The sequence below is a fragment of the Talpa europaea genome (genome assembly GCF_964194135.1).
Source record: "Talpa europaea genome assembly, chromosome: 13".
NCBI classification, from domain to species: Eukaryota; Metazoa; Chordata; class Mammalia; order Eulipotyphla; family Talpidae; genus Talpa; species Talpa europaea.
In genome coordinates this window covers 27,229,780-27,245,965 of record NC_140080.1, presented here as the reverse complement: position 1 = coordinate 27,245,965, position 16,186 = coordinate 27,229,780, and the positions used below count along the sequence as shown (strand labels likewise).

Genomic DNA, 16,186 nt, shown 5'->3' with positions numbered 1-16,186 from the left:
TCTTTGCCTTACTTGCTCTTGTGTAAACCAGGCCCCTCTCCTACCACTTCTCTGGCTAGTGTGGCGCCCACTGTGATGCTCGCTTGTTATGGGTAGGGGGAGGCTGTGGGGAGCAATGTTTGCATCCTTCTCACCAAACTTGGAGCCCCAGATAGAGGAGGCCCAGCAGGCTGAGGCCCGGGCACCAGGGCAAAGGGCAGCTGGGGTCAGCTAGGGTGAAGGCATGCAGCACAGGCTAGGGTCTAAGCTAAGGAAATCTTACCCCCCTCCCCATCCCCCCTTCCTACCTCCCCAAGAAATTTCTGACATCTGAAAGAAAATGAATCTACAGTTGAAATAGTCATGGTCTCCCTTTGCAAATAATGCAAGGTTTGTCATGCTTATTTTCGACTGTGTCGGAATAATTTCTTTAAATGGGTTAGCAGGTCCTTTGCAAACTGAATCACTTCAATCTTGGTGTCTCGGACAAGAGTGCTGGAACCCTGCTGCAGAACAAAGAGACCAGATGTTAGTGGGACACCAGCGCAAGATTAACTAGTGCCCGCCAGGGGATTTCCAGGGACTGTCTCATCTAATACAAAAGCCCCCAGGAGGTGAGTACTGTAATTACCCACATTGTATAGGTGGAGGAACTGAAGCTCAGGTAGGAGCTCATAGCCCTCATGCGCAGGTCCTGGAAATCCCACAGACCATGTCCCTGCTGCCACAGTGGACCCACCCCTGGGAGGATGTACACCTCAGATGCTCAGCCATGCTCCACTAGGAGTGCCCAGGGTGAGCTCAGGGCCAGCGGGAGTGGCACAGGGTGGGTGCTGGGGGCAGGGATCCTTACCCTGTCTTTAGGCGGAGGGCAGAACTTGTCCAGCATCCTCCGGGTCCTTCGGATGGCAATGCAGTTGGAGACATTTTTCAGGGATTCCACGACTGCACAGAATTGCTGGGGAGGGGGAGACCACCACAGGACATCAGGCCCTGCTGGGGTCCCCCAGCCAAATGGCTTGGGTAGCACCTTCAGTGAATTTACTGGAGGAGGGCAGCTGAGGGGTCTGGTGGGAGTCACTGAGAGCTGGGTGGGCTCAGATTATAAGGGGAGAAACGGAAGCTCCTAAAGTTTGTTTGGAGCCCCCAGCCATGTGAGCATCATGTCCCTGGCCCGCAGCCTCACCCACCTCCCTCCCAGCGTCCCAAGTGGTCCTTACCACATCGGCCGTCAGGTTGACGCTCCATACCATGCTGCCATTGCAGAGGGGCACCTGAGGGGGCAAAAAGACAGTGAGCCAAGTACTCATAAGGATCCATGTCTGCCCCCAGCCAGACTCCATGGGGATCAGCCTTGCTGGTGTCTGGTTGTACATGAAATCAGAGCTGAGAGAAAAAGTGGTAAGGGGCAAGTCTTGCATGAAGTTTTCCACAGTCAGGCAGGAAGACTGAAAATACCAGCCTGGTTAATAGGGGGCCTTATAGGGGTTGGGAGGGGCCAGGGCAAGGTCAGGTGAGAGAGGGGGCGATCAAGCCAATCAGACAGGGGGCACTGGGAGTCTGGTGAATAGCCTGCCTTCTGAATCAGGGGACACCGCAGTTCAGGGTGTAAGCACTCTGATCATGGTCAGGACTGGTTTGAATCTGGCTTTTGTCAGTTAACCTCACTGAAGCTTAGCCTGTAAAATGGGGTCATCATACCTGCCTCTTGAGGTGCTTGGCAGCAATGAAATGAGATGTAAGGCATCTTGCCTCAGGCCTGGCACATAATCTGTGCTCAGAAAGTGAGTCAGCACCAGTGGGGAGAGGAGGCGGCTTTACTAATGAACCCGTCCACGAGAATGGGATTAATAACAACGATGCTGTAAATAATGAGCCCGTTATTGCATTCAAATCCATTTGGAAAATGCCAAATGGTTCTAGGACTATGCTTGCCCTTTTTGCTTCCCTCTGTTTAGGAATGGCAGAGTAGGAGCTGGCTTTGGCAGGCAGGGCCAGGCAGGGAGCAGGTGGCCCCTAGGGGACTCTGCCAGATCTCCTAGTGGTCCATCCATAGTGTTGCACCTCCCTGCCTGGCTCCCGTCTTCCTCATGGCCTGGTCCATCCCCTGGCGTGGGGTGTCTTCACCCCAGGCATCTCAGGAGCAGGCCCAGCCTTTGTGGCTCAGGCCATGACCAGTACTCATGCTTAGAGTCACCTACCCCAGCAGCCTCTGAGCCAGAATGCTGGCCAGCGGGCACTCACCTTAGGGTTCTGGGTGATGTTGCTGAGCTCCATAATGAGTTCCCTCAGTTGGTCCTCCTTGAGCGTCTTGGAGGAAGGCACAGAGCTTGGGGAGGCGAGGCCACCAAGGCAGGTAAGAGCAAGGACCACAGTCAACCAGAGTGCCATGGAGCCCACAGGAGGAGTCAGGAGCAGACAAGTAGATTGACCTCTGCCGAGTGGCTTGTGGCCTTGGCAGCTTGTGGCACTTTTATAAGCCCCAATAGTGACGTTGCACTCTCTTTGTCAGGCAAGATCTAAACCACATCTTACTAATCTTGATCTTTACTTTTTTTGGAAAATCCAGCATTACATAAAGGAGAGTTTGATTTCTTCTGGACTTATTTGAAGGGTCTGAATACTTTCTAAGATTTGGATGGGCTTATTCCAGAGGTAGGCAAGAGAACCTTCAGGGCAGCCTGGCATCAACTGTGTCAGCTAGAGCTCCAGTAGTTTCATGATCTCCTGTCCTTTGACCCCTTTGGGTCACCAGAAGTGCTGGGCAGACTACCGGACGTGGGGATTTGGAGGTTTTATTTTCTCAGTGAGCTGGTCTCTTATATTGCTGAGTAACACTTGCTTTGGATGCAAAATTCATACAGGGTAAAAGAAGGAGAGTGAAGTTTACTTAATTTGGCCTACCCAATTTGGGAAGTAGCATAGAGGTTCAGCTTCCCGGGCTTAAAGATGCAGTCAGATTCAGGGGTTCTTCTGGGACCTTTCCTTTGCAAAGTTGCTTTGATGATAACTCAGCACAGGCAGCCTGAACATTGGGTGACCTATCCAGGCCTTCATTGTGATCTCAGCCAACTCTGTCTGACTATTCTGTTGCTACTGAGACTAATGCCCACCTTTCCCTGGAATCGCAGATAACTTTTTGCAGAATGAAGACTGGAGGTTAGCTCCTGGCTCCCCAGTGCACAGCATACCCAGCAGGGCATGTAACCATTTTCCTGCTTTCCCCTTCTCTGAAGTCTTCTGCAAACCTGCAAATAGAGGTCACAGCATTTGCCTACAGGGTGCTCTATCAAGCTTTCTCCCCTTGCTCTCCTAAGGCAGTGCCTTCCCCTCCAGGTCCCCCTCTCTGCCTGCCCTGGCCTCCTCTGTTCTCCCTCCAGTGGGGCTCAACCTCTCCAGAAGGATCTTCCAAGGGATGCTGGTGCTGTGGTTCCCCTGCAGAAGCCTTCCAGCCTTGCTCATCCTCTCTTCCACTGGTAACATGGTTCCCACCATCTCTGTCTGATGTTTACAACCCCCAAACTTCCCAGCCTGATTGCAAGCTTTGCGGCCAGCCCCGTCCCTCGTGGCACCCTAGTGCCTGGCTTGCTGGCCTCTTGGTGGTGTGACCCCTCCGTGGACCTCAGTTTCTTCATCTGTAAAATAGGGCTAAAGGCACTTTCCTTGGGGTCTCTGATGGGGAAAGGAGTGGGAAACCACCGCGAGCTGCACAAATCCTGTTCTAAGATGAGTCAATGCCCCCTGTGCTCCCAAGGCCAGCAAACCTGTGGTGAGCAGTAGGCAGGCACGTCCCTGCCCCTGCGCGTGGGAGAAGCTGCATAGGCCTGGAGGTGGCAGCGATGCCCTGTGGAGATAGGAGCACAGCCTTATGTAATGGGAGATGGGCTGATAGCGGCATCTGCTTGGTGGTGGCGGGTGCTGGCGGGAGGGGTGAGGGTGCAGACCCGCCTCTCTGCCAAGTTGTGAAGTTCCCGCCCCTTCCCCTGCGCAGCTCTGAGGTCGGGGAGTGGACCGCAGAGCAGAGGTGGAAGTGATCGCGGCAAAAAGGGCAGGCGCTGGATAAGCTGGCGGTGCAGCTCCCAGAGCGCTGACGCCGGCGCGTGGGTGGCGCGCACGCCTTGTGACCTGCATCTGGTCTCTGACTCTAAGATCCAGGGTCCCTGGACCGAGCTGTCAGCCCCTCCTCTACTGCCACCAAGGGACGCCGGGCAGGGTCCTCAGTCCCCAGAGGAGCCCCAGCTGTCTGTGAACCGATGGAGGTTGATTTCAGCAGCGCTCCATTCACACTCGGATAACTGTAATCAACACAAACTACTAAAGGGCTATTCTGGGCACTTAACACACGTGGCCTACAACTGTTTTACAGCTGGTGGCCTGGGCTCCCAAGCTGGGTTTTACAGGTACAAAAGTGCAGGCTCGGGACGGAGGAGGAGCCTCGCCAGGGACCCAGGGCGGGGCAGGTGGCCTCACTGCCTGGTGCTCCCCAGGAGCACAAAGGTTGGGACTGACCTTCCTGGGGACAGCGTAGTCCTGGCAAAAGTTTCTAAAAATGTTTCCAATTTTCTGCAACTTTCGGTCACCATTGGAAAGAAAAGATGCACAGTAGGAGTAAAGGTTAGGCGAGTTGGTTTAGTAATTTAAAATATCTAACCTGTAAGATTTTTATTTTTATAAAAGTGACATGCATGTGATCTTGAAAAATCAAGTAATTTAAGGAGATTGAATAACGGGTGTTTTGAAAATCAGAAAATCTTTTCTGCACATCTTGTGAGTGAGGCACTGACTGTTCTATTTTATTCCCCGCTGCCTTTTAAAGGATGATTGCTTCTTCTGTTTCAGGTCAACAAGACCTCTCTTCCAAGGTCTTGCCATGCAGTCAGTTGTGCTGTGCAGCCCTTGTTTAACCAACAAAATGAGCTTACTTGGAAATAACAAAAAGGAAATTTGTAAAGTGCAGTCACACTAGAGAGACAAATGGGCGCTTCCCTAGACCCACACCCAGTAACCTCCTCATATAGCCTGTTGAGGGCTCCTGCTTGGGGGGAAGAACATCACTTCCTGTGGGATGTGCAATGTTGGGCATTGTGTTTGCTGATTGCACATGCTTAGGAACTCTCTTCTAGCCTCCCTACCTCATTTAAATGGGGTTTCTATATATTCATTTTTACCCTCAGGAGCAAAAAGTTAACCTGACTTATTGTCGGTTCTTAAAACACAGGTGTCCTCTCCTGCGATGCAACCCATTGTATGTACAATTGCCATCTGGTTCTATTGGTACCCATCTGTAGGAATTGGAGTTCAGGGAATTTTTTTTTTTTCTAAAACAAAAAAAAAAAAAAAAAAAAGGACTCTATTGGCTCACAAAACCTTTAAAGTCCCCAAGTAGGGCATGTTTTAGGTACAACTGTATCTAGGGCTCCAGAAAAATGACATCTGAACTTTGTTCTCTTTCTTTTCTGCTAGCCTCTGAGTTTCTCAGATAGAATCTCTCCACAAGGTACAAATCCAGGCTGATGTAGTCTTTAGTTGGTAGAATCTCCATAGGGGGAAGCTTCTTTCTAGTAGGTTCAGCAGAAGTTATGTTGAGGGCCCTCTTTAGCCTGACTTGAGTTAAATGTCCATTCTATTTTTTAAAAAGATTTATTTATGCATACAAGAACTGGGGTACAGGCCAGAGGTGTGTGTTGGGGTGTGTGTGTGAGAGGATTCACCAGAGACAGAGTGGAGAACAAAACAAGCAGATTGACTGAAATACACTGCTGAGAGGAGCAGCAGGCGAGACAGGAGAGGTCTGCTGTGCCATGTGGTTAGCTCCCTGGCCAGGGATTGAACTTGGGCTGCAATGGCTGCAGATAGCTTCATAGGTTGCGTCTTAACCTCTTGCACCACCAGGGAGGCCCCATGTCCATTCTTCTTTTTTTTTTTAAAACTAATTTTTTTTTAAAGATTTACTTATTTATTTATGCAAGCTTTGGGTACAGTCAGAAGCGCAGGAGGGTGAGAGAATTCACCAGAGCCAGAGCGGGGAACAGAACAGGCAGAGTGATGAAGTACACTGCTGAGGGGAGCAGCGGGCGGCAGGAGAGGTCTGCGCGCCATGTGGGACCCTCACTGGCGGCTGGGGATCGAACCGGTGCTGCAGAGGCTGTGGGCAGCTTTGCAGCCTAGCACTCAACTGCTGCGCCACCAGGGGAGGCCCCCCATGTCCATTCTTTAATGGCTGTGGCTAGGATGCTGCAGGCCCAAGTCATGTACGCACCTAAGCCACAGCCAGCAGTTTCCCTACACTAAATAAGGGTTCTGTTACCAGAAGATAGGGAAAGAGATGCTGAATAAAAACAACACGCCCATACATTATCCATTGGAAAAGCTGGTAAAGGATATAAACCACAGTAAAACTGTAAATGTCCAACAAAAATTAAAATAACCTCAACCTCACCACCAATCAGGAAAATGAAGAAAACATCCTTTTTTCTTTTTTGTCCACAAGATAAAAATTATCAACTGTAGGGCTCTCCTAGTGGCCTATGGGTTAAATCTCAGTGCTATCACCACTAAGGCCTGAGTTCAATCCCTGGCCAGGGAGCTAACCCACATATGGCACAGCAAATCTCTCCTGTCTTGCTCTCTGCTCCCCTTAGCAGTACATTTCAGTAGATCTGCCTGGTCTGCTCCCTACTCTGTCTCTGGTGAATCCTCTCACTCCCCCACCCCCATCTCTAGCCTACACCCAATTCTTCTGTGCAAAAAAAAAAAAAAAAGAAAGAAATCAATTGTAGGTAAGGCTATATGAGGGTTTGAGTACTTTCTGTACAGTTGTTAAAAATATGAACATCTTGGGACAGCTAAAGTTGGTCTGCTGGAGAGAAAACTCTTTAACTCAACAATGCACCATCCTAAACAAGTATTCACATAAATGCAGAAAGATATATGCAAAAGATGTCTACTTCAGTGATGTAGTATGACAACAGATAAGAGAATAATAGTTTCTGTGCTATTGAATTCTAGTTTACCATTAAAGCAATTTAAAGACCTTGAGATGCTTTCAAGACCAAAAAAACCCACATGTATGTGATCCTGTTTATGTAAAAACATCACTTATATGTCTGTGTGTACATACTTGCAAATACATGGAAAAGAGACTAGAAGGATATATACTAAAATTTTGACAGTGCAAAGGTCTTAATTTTCTTTATAATGTCTTTATCTGTCTTGTTATTAAGGCATTGCTACTCCTGCTTTTTTTTTGTTAGTATTATAATACATCTTTCTTCCTTCATTTACCTTTATTTTATTTTTCCATTCATTTGCTTTATATACTGTATATTCTACTTTATCCTACATGTAATATGTCTTGATATTTGAAGTAAGTTTATACAGATGACCGTGAACAAGGGTTTCAACTGTGCAGATCTACTTATATGTGGATTTTTTTGGTAAACAGACAACAAAAATTTATAGTATCAATAAGTACAGTACAGTTCTGTAACTATTTTCTGTATGATTTTCCTAATAACATTTTCTTTTCTCCATTTTGATAAATATTGGTAAGTACAATACAGTCCTATAAATGTTTTCCTTGTGATTTTCCTAATCTTTTCTTTTTCTGTTACATACGGTAAGAACAGTATATAACGCACAGAATACAATATGTAATGCATATACAAAACATGTATTAATTGAGCTGTTAATGTTATTGGCAAAGCTTCCACTCCACAGCAGGCTGTTAGTAGTTAAGTTTTGGGGGAGTTATAAGGATTTCCAGCTATGCCAAGGGATCAGCGCTCCTACCTCCCTGTAGTTCAAGAGTCAGTTATAGTTAGGTCTTGTTTCTTGACCGACTCTGACAATCTGTGATAACTGGTACACTTAGGCTGTTCAAAAGAATTGCTGATAACAGTTAAATTACTATCTACCATCAGTGTTGCCATTTCACTGACCATCTGTACATCTGTTGCCCTTATTCTTTGGTTTTATTTCTGTTCCACTCCTTTTCTGGATTTTGTGGTTTTAACTGAGCATGTCATATGATTCTGTTTTCTCTCTTTTTAGTATATTTGTTATACTTTACCTTTTTAGTGATTGCCCTAGAGTGGGCAGTATACATTCACAGGGAGCCCCAGCTAGTGTTCAGATAATACTACACTGTTTCATGTGTTGTGTTAGTATCTTGTAACAATAAAATGATTCTAATTTTTCCCTTTCATCCCTTGTGTTACAGTTGTCAGTCATTTCATTTATATGTATATTTATTTGTGTATAATATATACAAATCTGCTTATGTATGTGTATATATACACACATATAAGCATATATAATCAAATACATTGTTGTGATTTTTTTTAAAGATTTATTTATACAGGAACTGGGGTACAGTCAGAGGCATGGGAGGGTGAGAGGATTCACCAGAGACAGAGTGGGGAGCAGAACAGGCAGATGGATGGAAGACACTGCTGAGGGGAGCAGCGGGAGAGATAGGAGGGGTCTGCCATGCCATGTGGGTTTCTCCCTGGTTGGCCGGGAATTGAACCGGCATTGCAGAAGCTGCAGACAGCTTCACTTCTTTCTTCTCTGATGCTGTTCTTTTCTTTTATGTAGATTTTAGTTTTATCATTTTCCTTCTCGCTGAAGAATTTCCTTTAATATTTCTTGAAAGTTTCCCTCTTGCATATTCCTTTAATTTTTGTTTGTCTGATAAAATCTTTAGTTTTCCTTTAGTTTTTTTTTAAGATTTATTTTTATTTATGCATACAAGAACTGGGGTGTAGGCCAGAGGTACAGGGGGTGAGACGGAGTGGGGAGCAGAACAGCAGATTGACTGAAATACACTGCTAAGGGGAGTAGCTGGTGAGACAGGAGATGTCTGCTGCACCATGTGGGTAGCTCCCTGGCTGGGGGTCGAACTCATGCTGCAGTGGCTGCAGAAAGCTTCATAGTCCTGAATAAAATCATTCTAATAGGCAAATGCATACATAAGTATTTTATACCTAAAAGTGAACTCTTTGTCATTGTAAATAATCAGTCTAGTGTGGTAGACATTGTAAACAATCACAAATAACTTTCATAACAATTATAAGCTAATTTGTTCATTAAGTAAACGTTTGTCAAGTAAATGTTGAGTGCTTGCTATGTGCTAGCACTAAACAAAACAGCACAGTTCTTGCCTTCTTGGTGGTATACTCTAGTGGAGACAGATAGCTATGTAACTATATAACTATATGTAATGCCATATAGATACAGATTTGTAGATACATAGCATGTCAGATAGTGACAGGTGCAATTTACAAGGAAAAATTTCAGGCAGATAGGCAGAATGGATGTCATTATATACTATTATATGTGGGATGATAAGGAAAGTTCTCACAAAGAAGTTGTATTTTGAGCAGGGACCTGAGGGATGTGAGGAGATAACTATGCAGTTACCTGGAGTAAAACGTTTCCATGCTCAAAGAACGGCAAGTGCAAACACACTGTAGTTGGAGAACGCCCATTTTGTTGACGATTAGTGAGGACTCTGGCATAGCTGGAAGGAATCAGAGGGAAGCACCGGAAGATACTATCAGAGAGGTCAATAGGACTAGAGCACAAAGAGCCTTGAAAGCCGTGTGAAGAATAGTTTTTCATGATGAGTGAACCTTGGTACCAAGGGAGGTTTTAAGTAAGGGAGTTAGATGACTTGATTTACCTCTTTTTTTTTAAAAAAATAACAATATGTTATATTTATAGTTCTCTATTTATAAAAAATTTCATTTACAGAAAAGTTGCAGAAATAGTACCCTCCACCAAACTACCCTGTTGACCTCCCTCCTCCATTCTCACCTCTCTCTGATAACCATTATATTCTTTCACTGAGTTTAATTTATTCCTACTGCATTTTGTATGTGAATGATTTTTAGTTATTTGTATTCCACAGAGAAGTGAAACCAACCTTATCTGTCTTTCATTGTTTCATATAACATAATCATCTCAGGGTCTATTTTCTCCCAAATGCTACTGTTTCATCTTTTTCATAGTTGTGTAATATTCCAGTAAGTATCTCTCCTACAGTTTTGTTTTCTATTTATCTGTTAAAGGGCACTTGCAGACTGTGCTGCTAGGTCCATAAGCATAGATAAATCTTTGCATAATAGAGTTCCATATTATTTGGATAAATACCTAATAGAGATATTGCCAGATCACATGGAATTTCCATTTTTAATTTCTTAATCTCCAATACCATTTTCCGTAGAGGCTGCACTTGTATTGCTACCAAAGGTGGATGAGTTAAAAATAGTCATACATCACACATCTGACAAGGGCTAATGTTCAAACTTTATAAACTTTACAAATCAAAAAATGGGCAAAGTTTCTAAATAGACACTTTTCTTATATATATATTTATTTATTTATTTATTTATTTTTTAAATAATAAATTTTATTTATATATATATATTTTAAAGGTTGGGTTTTGTTTCTTTTCTTTTTCTAAAGATTTATTTATTTATACAAGCACTGGGTACAATAAGAAGCGCGGGAGGGCGAGAGAATTCACCAGAGTCAGAGCAGAGAGCAGAGCATGCAGACTGAGGAAGTACACTGCTGATGGGGAGCAGTGGGCAGCAGGAGAGGTCTGCACGCCATGTGGGACCCTCACCTGGTGGCCGGGGATCGAACTGGTGCTGCAGATATATATATTTAAAGAGCTGCAGATATATATATATATATTTAAAGAGCAGGTTTATTAGAGAAGGGATAGGATAGTAAAAGACACTTTGCATAGACACAAGTGGGCAGTGCAACCTTGCCAACATTTGTTGATTCCATTCCTTTTTATTTTGGCCATTCTCATAAGGGCTAGATGCTATCTCAATGTGGTTTTTATTTGAATTTCCCTTAAAATAAGTAATGTTGAACAGTTTTTCAGACTATCTGTAGGCCATCTGAATGTGTTCTTTAGAAAAGTGTCTATTTAGGCAGCCCTCTGTCTGCCTACTTGTGACTATGCAGGGGCTTCCTTTCACCAGCTCTCCTCTGTAGGGCAGCTTCCTGCCTGCCTGTGACTTGTATCATGCTGGGACTTCTCTTCACTGACCTCCCTCAGCAGAGGCCGCTCTTTTCAAGGCCGCCCAGCTGCAACCATGCAGGCTTCTCTCAGCAAACCTGTCCCTCTCGCTTCCTGCCTGCTTGTGTCTATGCAAGTGTCTTTTACTATCCTATCCCTTCCCTAATGAACCTGCTCTTTAAATATATATATATATATATACACACACAAAAGAAATGTGTCTAGTTAGAAACTTTGCCCATTTTTTGATTTGTAAAATTTGTGAAGTTTGGATATTAGCCCTTGTCAGATGTGTGGTGTGTGACTATTTTTTCCCATTGTATAGGCTGCCATTTTGGTTTGGTGGTGGTTTCTTCTGAGGCACAAAAGATTTTTAGTTTGATGTAGTAACACTTGCCCCAAATACATCTTTGTGGTAGATGTCCTGTAGTGTGTCCCCTATGTTTTCTTTCAAGTACTTTATGGTTTCAGTTCTTACATCCAGATCTTTCACCCATTTTGAATTAATTTTTTAGAATAGTTTTTTTTTTTAATTTTTTTTTAATTAATTAATTTATTTATAGAAGCACTGGGTACAGTCAGAAGCACGGAAGGTGAGAGAATTCACCAGAGCCAGAGCGGGGAGCAGAGCAGGCAGAAGGACCGAAGTACACTGCTGAGGGGAGCAGCGGGCGAGACAGGAGAGGTCTGCGTGCCATGTGGGACCCTCCTCTGGTGGCCGGGGAGCAGCCGGGGATCGAACCAGCGCTGCAGAGGCTGCGGGCAGCTTCGCAACCCAGCGCTCAACCGCCGCACCACCGGGGAGGCCCCCTTGAATTAATTTTTTAAAAGATTTATTTATTTATGCATACAAGAACTGGGGTACAGGCCAGAGGTGTGGGGGTAGTGGTGAGAGAATTCACCCGAGACAGAGTGGGGAACAGAACAGGCAGATCTACTGAAATACACTGCTGAGGGGAGCAGCGGGCGAGACAGGAGAGGTCACCTCCCTGGCCAGGGATTGAATTCGTGTTGCAGTGGCCTTGGATTGCTTCACAGTGCTGTGACCCAAACCCTTGTGCCACCAGGAAGGCCCCCAATGCCATTTATTAAAGAGACTATATTTTCTCCATTGTGTGGCTATAGCTCCTTTGTCAGAGATTGTATTTGTGTGGGTTTTATCTCAGGGCTTTCTGTTCCATTCCATTGGTCTGAGTTTCTGTTTTTGTTCCAGTACCATACTGTTGCTGTGTAACATAGTTTGAAGGCAGGTAGTGTGATACCTCCATTGTTCTTTTTTTCCTCTCAGGATTACTTTAGCTATTCATGGACTTATGTGGTTCCATAAATTGGGCAATTGTTCTGTTTCCTTGAAAAAAATCATTGGCATTTGGATAGGCATTGCACTGAATCTATAAATTGCTTTTAGTAATATGGTCATTTTAATGATGTTTGTTTTTCCAGTCCATGAACATGGTGTATCTTTCCATTTCTCTGTGTCTTATTCCCTTTAACATAGTTTTATAGTTTTCAATATATAGGTCCTTTACCTTCCTCATTAACTTTACTCCTAGGTAGTTTATTCTTTTTGGCATGATTGTAAATGGGATTGTATTCCTTATTTTTCTTTTTCCTGATACATTGTTTGCGTATAGAATTGCAACTGATACTTGTGTACTTTACTGACTTTATTGTTTTCTAGTAGATTTTTGGTAGAGTGTTTTGGATACTCTGTGATCTCTGACTAGTGAGTATTTCACTTCTTCTTTACCAATTTGGGTTCTTTTATGTCTTTTTCTTGCCTAGTTGTTTCAGCTAGGACTTCCAATACTATGCTGAATAGTTGTGATGGTGGGCATCCCTGTTACTAATTTTACTGGAAATGCTTTCAGTTTTTGAATATTATATTGTCTGTGGGTCTGTCATATATGGCTTATATAAGATTTATAAGATCCGGGCCTCCCCGGTGGCGCAGCGGTTGAGCTCTGGGTTGCGAAGCTCCCTGCTGCCTCTATGGCGCCGGTTCGATCCCCGGCTGCTCCCTGGCCACAGGAGGAGGGTCCCACATGGCGCGCAGACCTCTCCTGCCGCCCGCTGCACCCCTCAGCAGTGTACTTGGGTCCTTCTGCCTGCTCTGCTCCCCGCTCTGGCTCTGGTGAATTCTCTCACCCTCCCTCACTTCTGACTGTACCCAGTGCTTGAATAAACAAACAAATAAATAAACAAACAGATAAATAAATAAACAATACATGCTTCTTTAAAAAAAAAAGATTTATAAGATCCACTTATTCCCATTTTCTTGAGTGTTTATTATCATAAATTGGTGTTGAATCTGTCAACACCAATTGAGAGGATCAGGTAGTTCTTATCCTTTTGTATATCTGGTGAATGACCTTAATTTGTGTCTGTTGAACCAGCCTTGCATCCTTGGGAGAAAGTCTACTGATTGGGGTGGATGATTCTCTTGATCTGTTGCTGTATTCGGTTTGCGAGCATTTTGTTGAGGATTTTTATATCTGCGTTCATTAGAGATATTTGTCTATAATTTTCTCTTTTGTACTGTGTCTGTTTGGTTTTGGGATCAGGGAAATGTTGGCCTTATAGAAAGCGTTGGGGAATTTTCCTCTCTCTTCAATGCTTTGAAGAGGGAGTAGGAGTAGTTTGAGTAGGATAGGTACTAGTTTTTTCTCTTTTTTTTTTTTTGAAGGTTTGGTAGATTTTACTGGAGAAGCCATGTGGTCCTGGGGTTTTGTTAGTAGGGAGATTATTTATTACTCTCAATTTATTACTTGTATTGGACTGTTTAAGCTGTCTCTTTCATCCTGATTCAATCTTGAGAGGTTGTATGAGTCTAAAAATTTGTCCATTCCTATTTAGTTTGCCCACTTGGCTTGTACAGAGACTTTTGTAATAGTTTCTTATGATCCTATGAATTTCTGCAGTATCTGCAGTATCACTTCTTTCATTTTTGATTTTCTTAACTTGGGTTTTTTTCTCTTCTTAAACCTTGCTAATTGCTTGTCAAATTTGTTTATTGTTTCAAAGAACCAACTCTTGGTTTCACTGATCTTTTGGACTTACTTTCTGTTTTCTACTTCTTTTAGTTTTGCTTGAATTTTTATTTCTTTCCACTGGTTTTTTGATGCTTTTGTTCTTTTTATAGTTCCTTAAGTTGCAAAGTTAGATTGCTTATTTGATATTTCTTGTTTTTTTTTTTTGTTGTTGTTGTTGTTGTTTTATGTTGGCCTGTATTGCTGTAGACTTCCATGTACCACTGCTTTTAGAACATCCCATAGAGTCTGGTAGCTTGTCTCTCCATTTTCAGCAGTCTTTACTTACTCTATGATCTCTTCATTGACCCAGGAGCTGTTTAGAAGCATTCTGTGTAGTCTCCACATGTTCTGGTTTATTCCAGGATTCATTTTGTGGTTAATTTCTAGCTTTATAGCATTGTGGTCTGTGTGAATGCTTGATGTATTTACTATTTTCTGTGACATGTTTTATGTCCTAGTAAGAATGTAATTTATTCTTGAGAATGTTCCCTGGGTACAAGAGAAGAAAGTATATTCATTACTTTTGGGGTAGAAAGCTCTATCAGTGTCTGGTGAATTTGTCTACCCTAACACTTTATTTAAAGGCCTTTGTTTCTTTGTTAATTTTCTGCCTGGATGATCTGTCCCTTCATGTCAGTGGTGTGGTAAGATCTCTGAAAATTTTTGTATTTAGATTTGTTAGTAGCTGCTTTATGTAACTTGGTGCTCCTGCAGTAGATGCATAAATAGTAATAGCAGTTAAATCTTCTTGGTGAATTGTTCCCTTGATCATTATATAGTGTTCACCTTTGTCCCTGATTTTTTTTTAAAAAGATTTATTTATTTATACAAGAACCGGGGTACAGGCCAGATGCACGGGAGGGTGAGAGGATTCACCAGAGACAGAGCAGGAAACAGAACAGGCAGACTGACGAAATACACTGCTGATGGGAGCAGCAGGCGAGACAGGAGAGGTCTGCTGTGCCATGTGGGATCTCGCTGGCCAGCTGGGATCGAACCCGCACTGCAGAGGCTGCGGACAGCTTCACAGTGCTGCGCTCAACCAGCTGCATGACCGGGGATGCCCTCAAAAATAATTTTTGTCGTCTTAATGACAGTCTCTGTTTACTGAGACATCATTCATTTTTCTTTAATACTTAAGACATACTTTAGTTACTTGAACATGTGTATAATAATCAATTTAAACTTTTTGTTTAGCCTTCTTCAGAATAGTTTCTATTACTGCCTCTGTCCCCCACCCCATGTATGGGATATATATTCCTGCTTCTTTACATGTTTTGTAATTTATTGAAAACTAGACATTTAAAGTTATATAATGTGTCAGCTCTGAAAATCAGATTATCTCTTCCCAAGTGCTTATAATTATTGCTATTTATATTGTGAGTTTCATGAAATAATTCTGTAAAACAGTATTCTTGGTCATGTGTGATCATTGAAGTCTCTACTCATTTAGCTTAATGGTAAATTAATGATTGGACAGAGGTTTCTTTTAATTCCTTGAGCTAATAAGTTTCCAAATCTTTGTCAAAGCAGAGTGTGTGGGGGTGGGGTGGGGGGTGGGGGGTGGGAATTACAACTGTGCCTTAGGCCTTTGCTACTTGCCTGTGTGGAGTTTCAAGATCTGGCAGAAATGAGAGCTTAGTAACTTCTTAGGGCTGTCCTGTGTATGCTCAAAACTGTGACACATACATGAACTTGTAGATTCCCAGGAATATGTTCAAACTTGTCAAAACCCTCCTAAATATCTCCTCAAATATTCCCTTTTAAGTCTCTGGCTGGTCCCAACTAATAATGCGGTCATCAGCAGCTACAGTGTTAACCAATTACCACTGATTGCCTACAGCAGTTGGGCTACTTGCATAAAGAGCTCCAGACTCCAAAGACAGGCCCTGAAGATGGAGATTTTCAGCGAGGTTCCAGAGAGATCAAATGATGGTGGTTCTCTGGAGCAGAAGATTCTGAGGGCGCTCCAAATCCATGCAGCTCCCTTCAGTGGCTGCTGCTTTCCACAAGTGCTTTCGTTGGGGGGCTGTTGGTTTTCAAAGTCACCTCAGAGATGTGGAGTTAGAGTAAGTTAAAATGCTCCAAACTTTTCTCTTTGATAATCACCTTTTCTTCGGTCAGGACCTGGGGG

At 43.6% G+C, this 16,186-nt stretch overlaps 1 protein-coding gene across 1 annotated transcript; it reads right to left on the bottom strand.

Annotated features, from left to right (window-relative positions):
• Positions 1-380: 380 nt before the first annotated feature.
• On the bottom strand, positions 381-2,370 carry IL13 (interleukin 13; the record flags this gene model as incomplete). Its single annotated transcript, XM_084252609.1, has 4 exons — positions 381-485; positions 833-937; positions 1,200-1,253; positions 2,224-2,370. The coding sequence occupies 4 exons, from the start codon at positions 2,368-2,370 to the stop codon at positions 381-383; spliced, it is 411 nt and encodes a 136-aa protein (XP_084108735.1).
• Between the last annotated feature and the right edge of the window lie 13,816 nt (positions 2,371-16,186).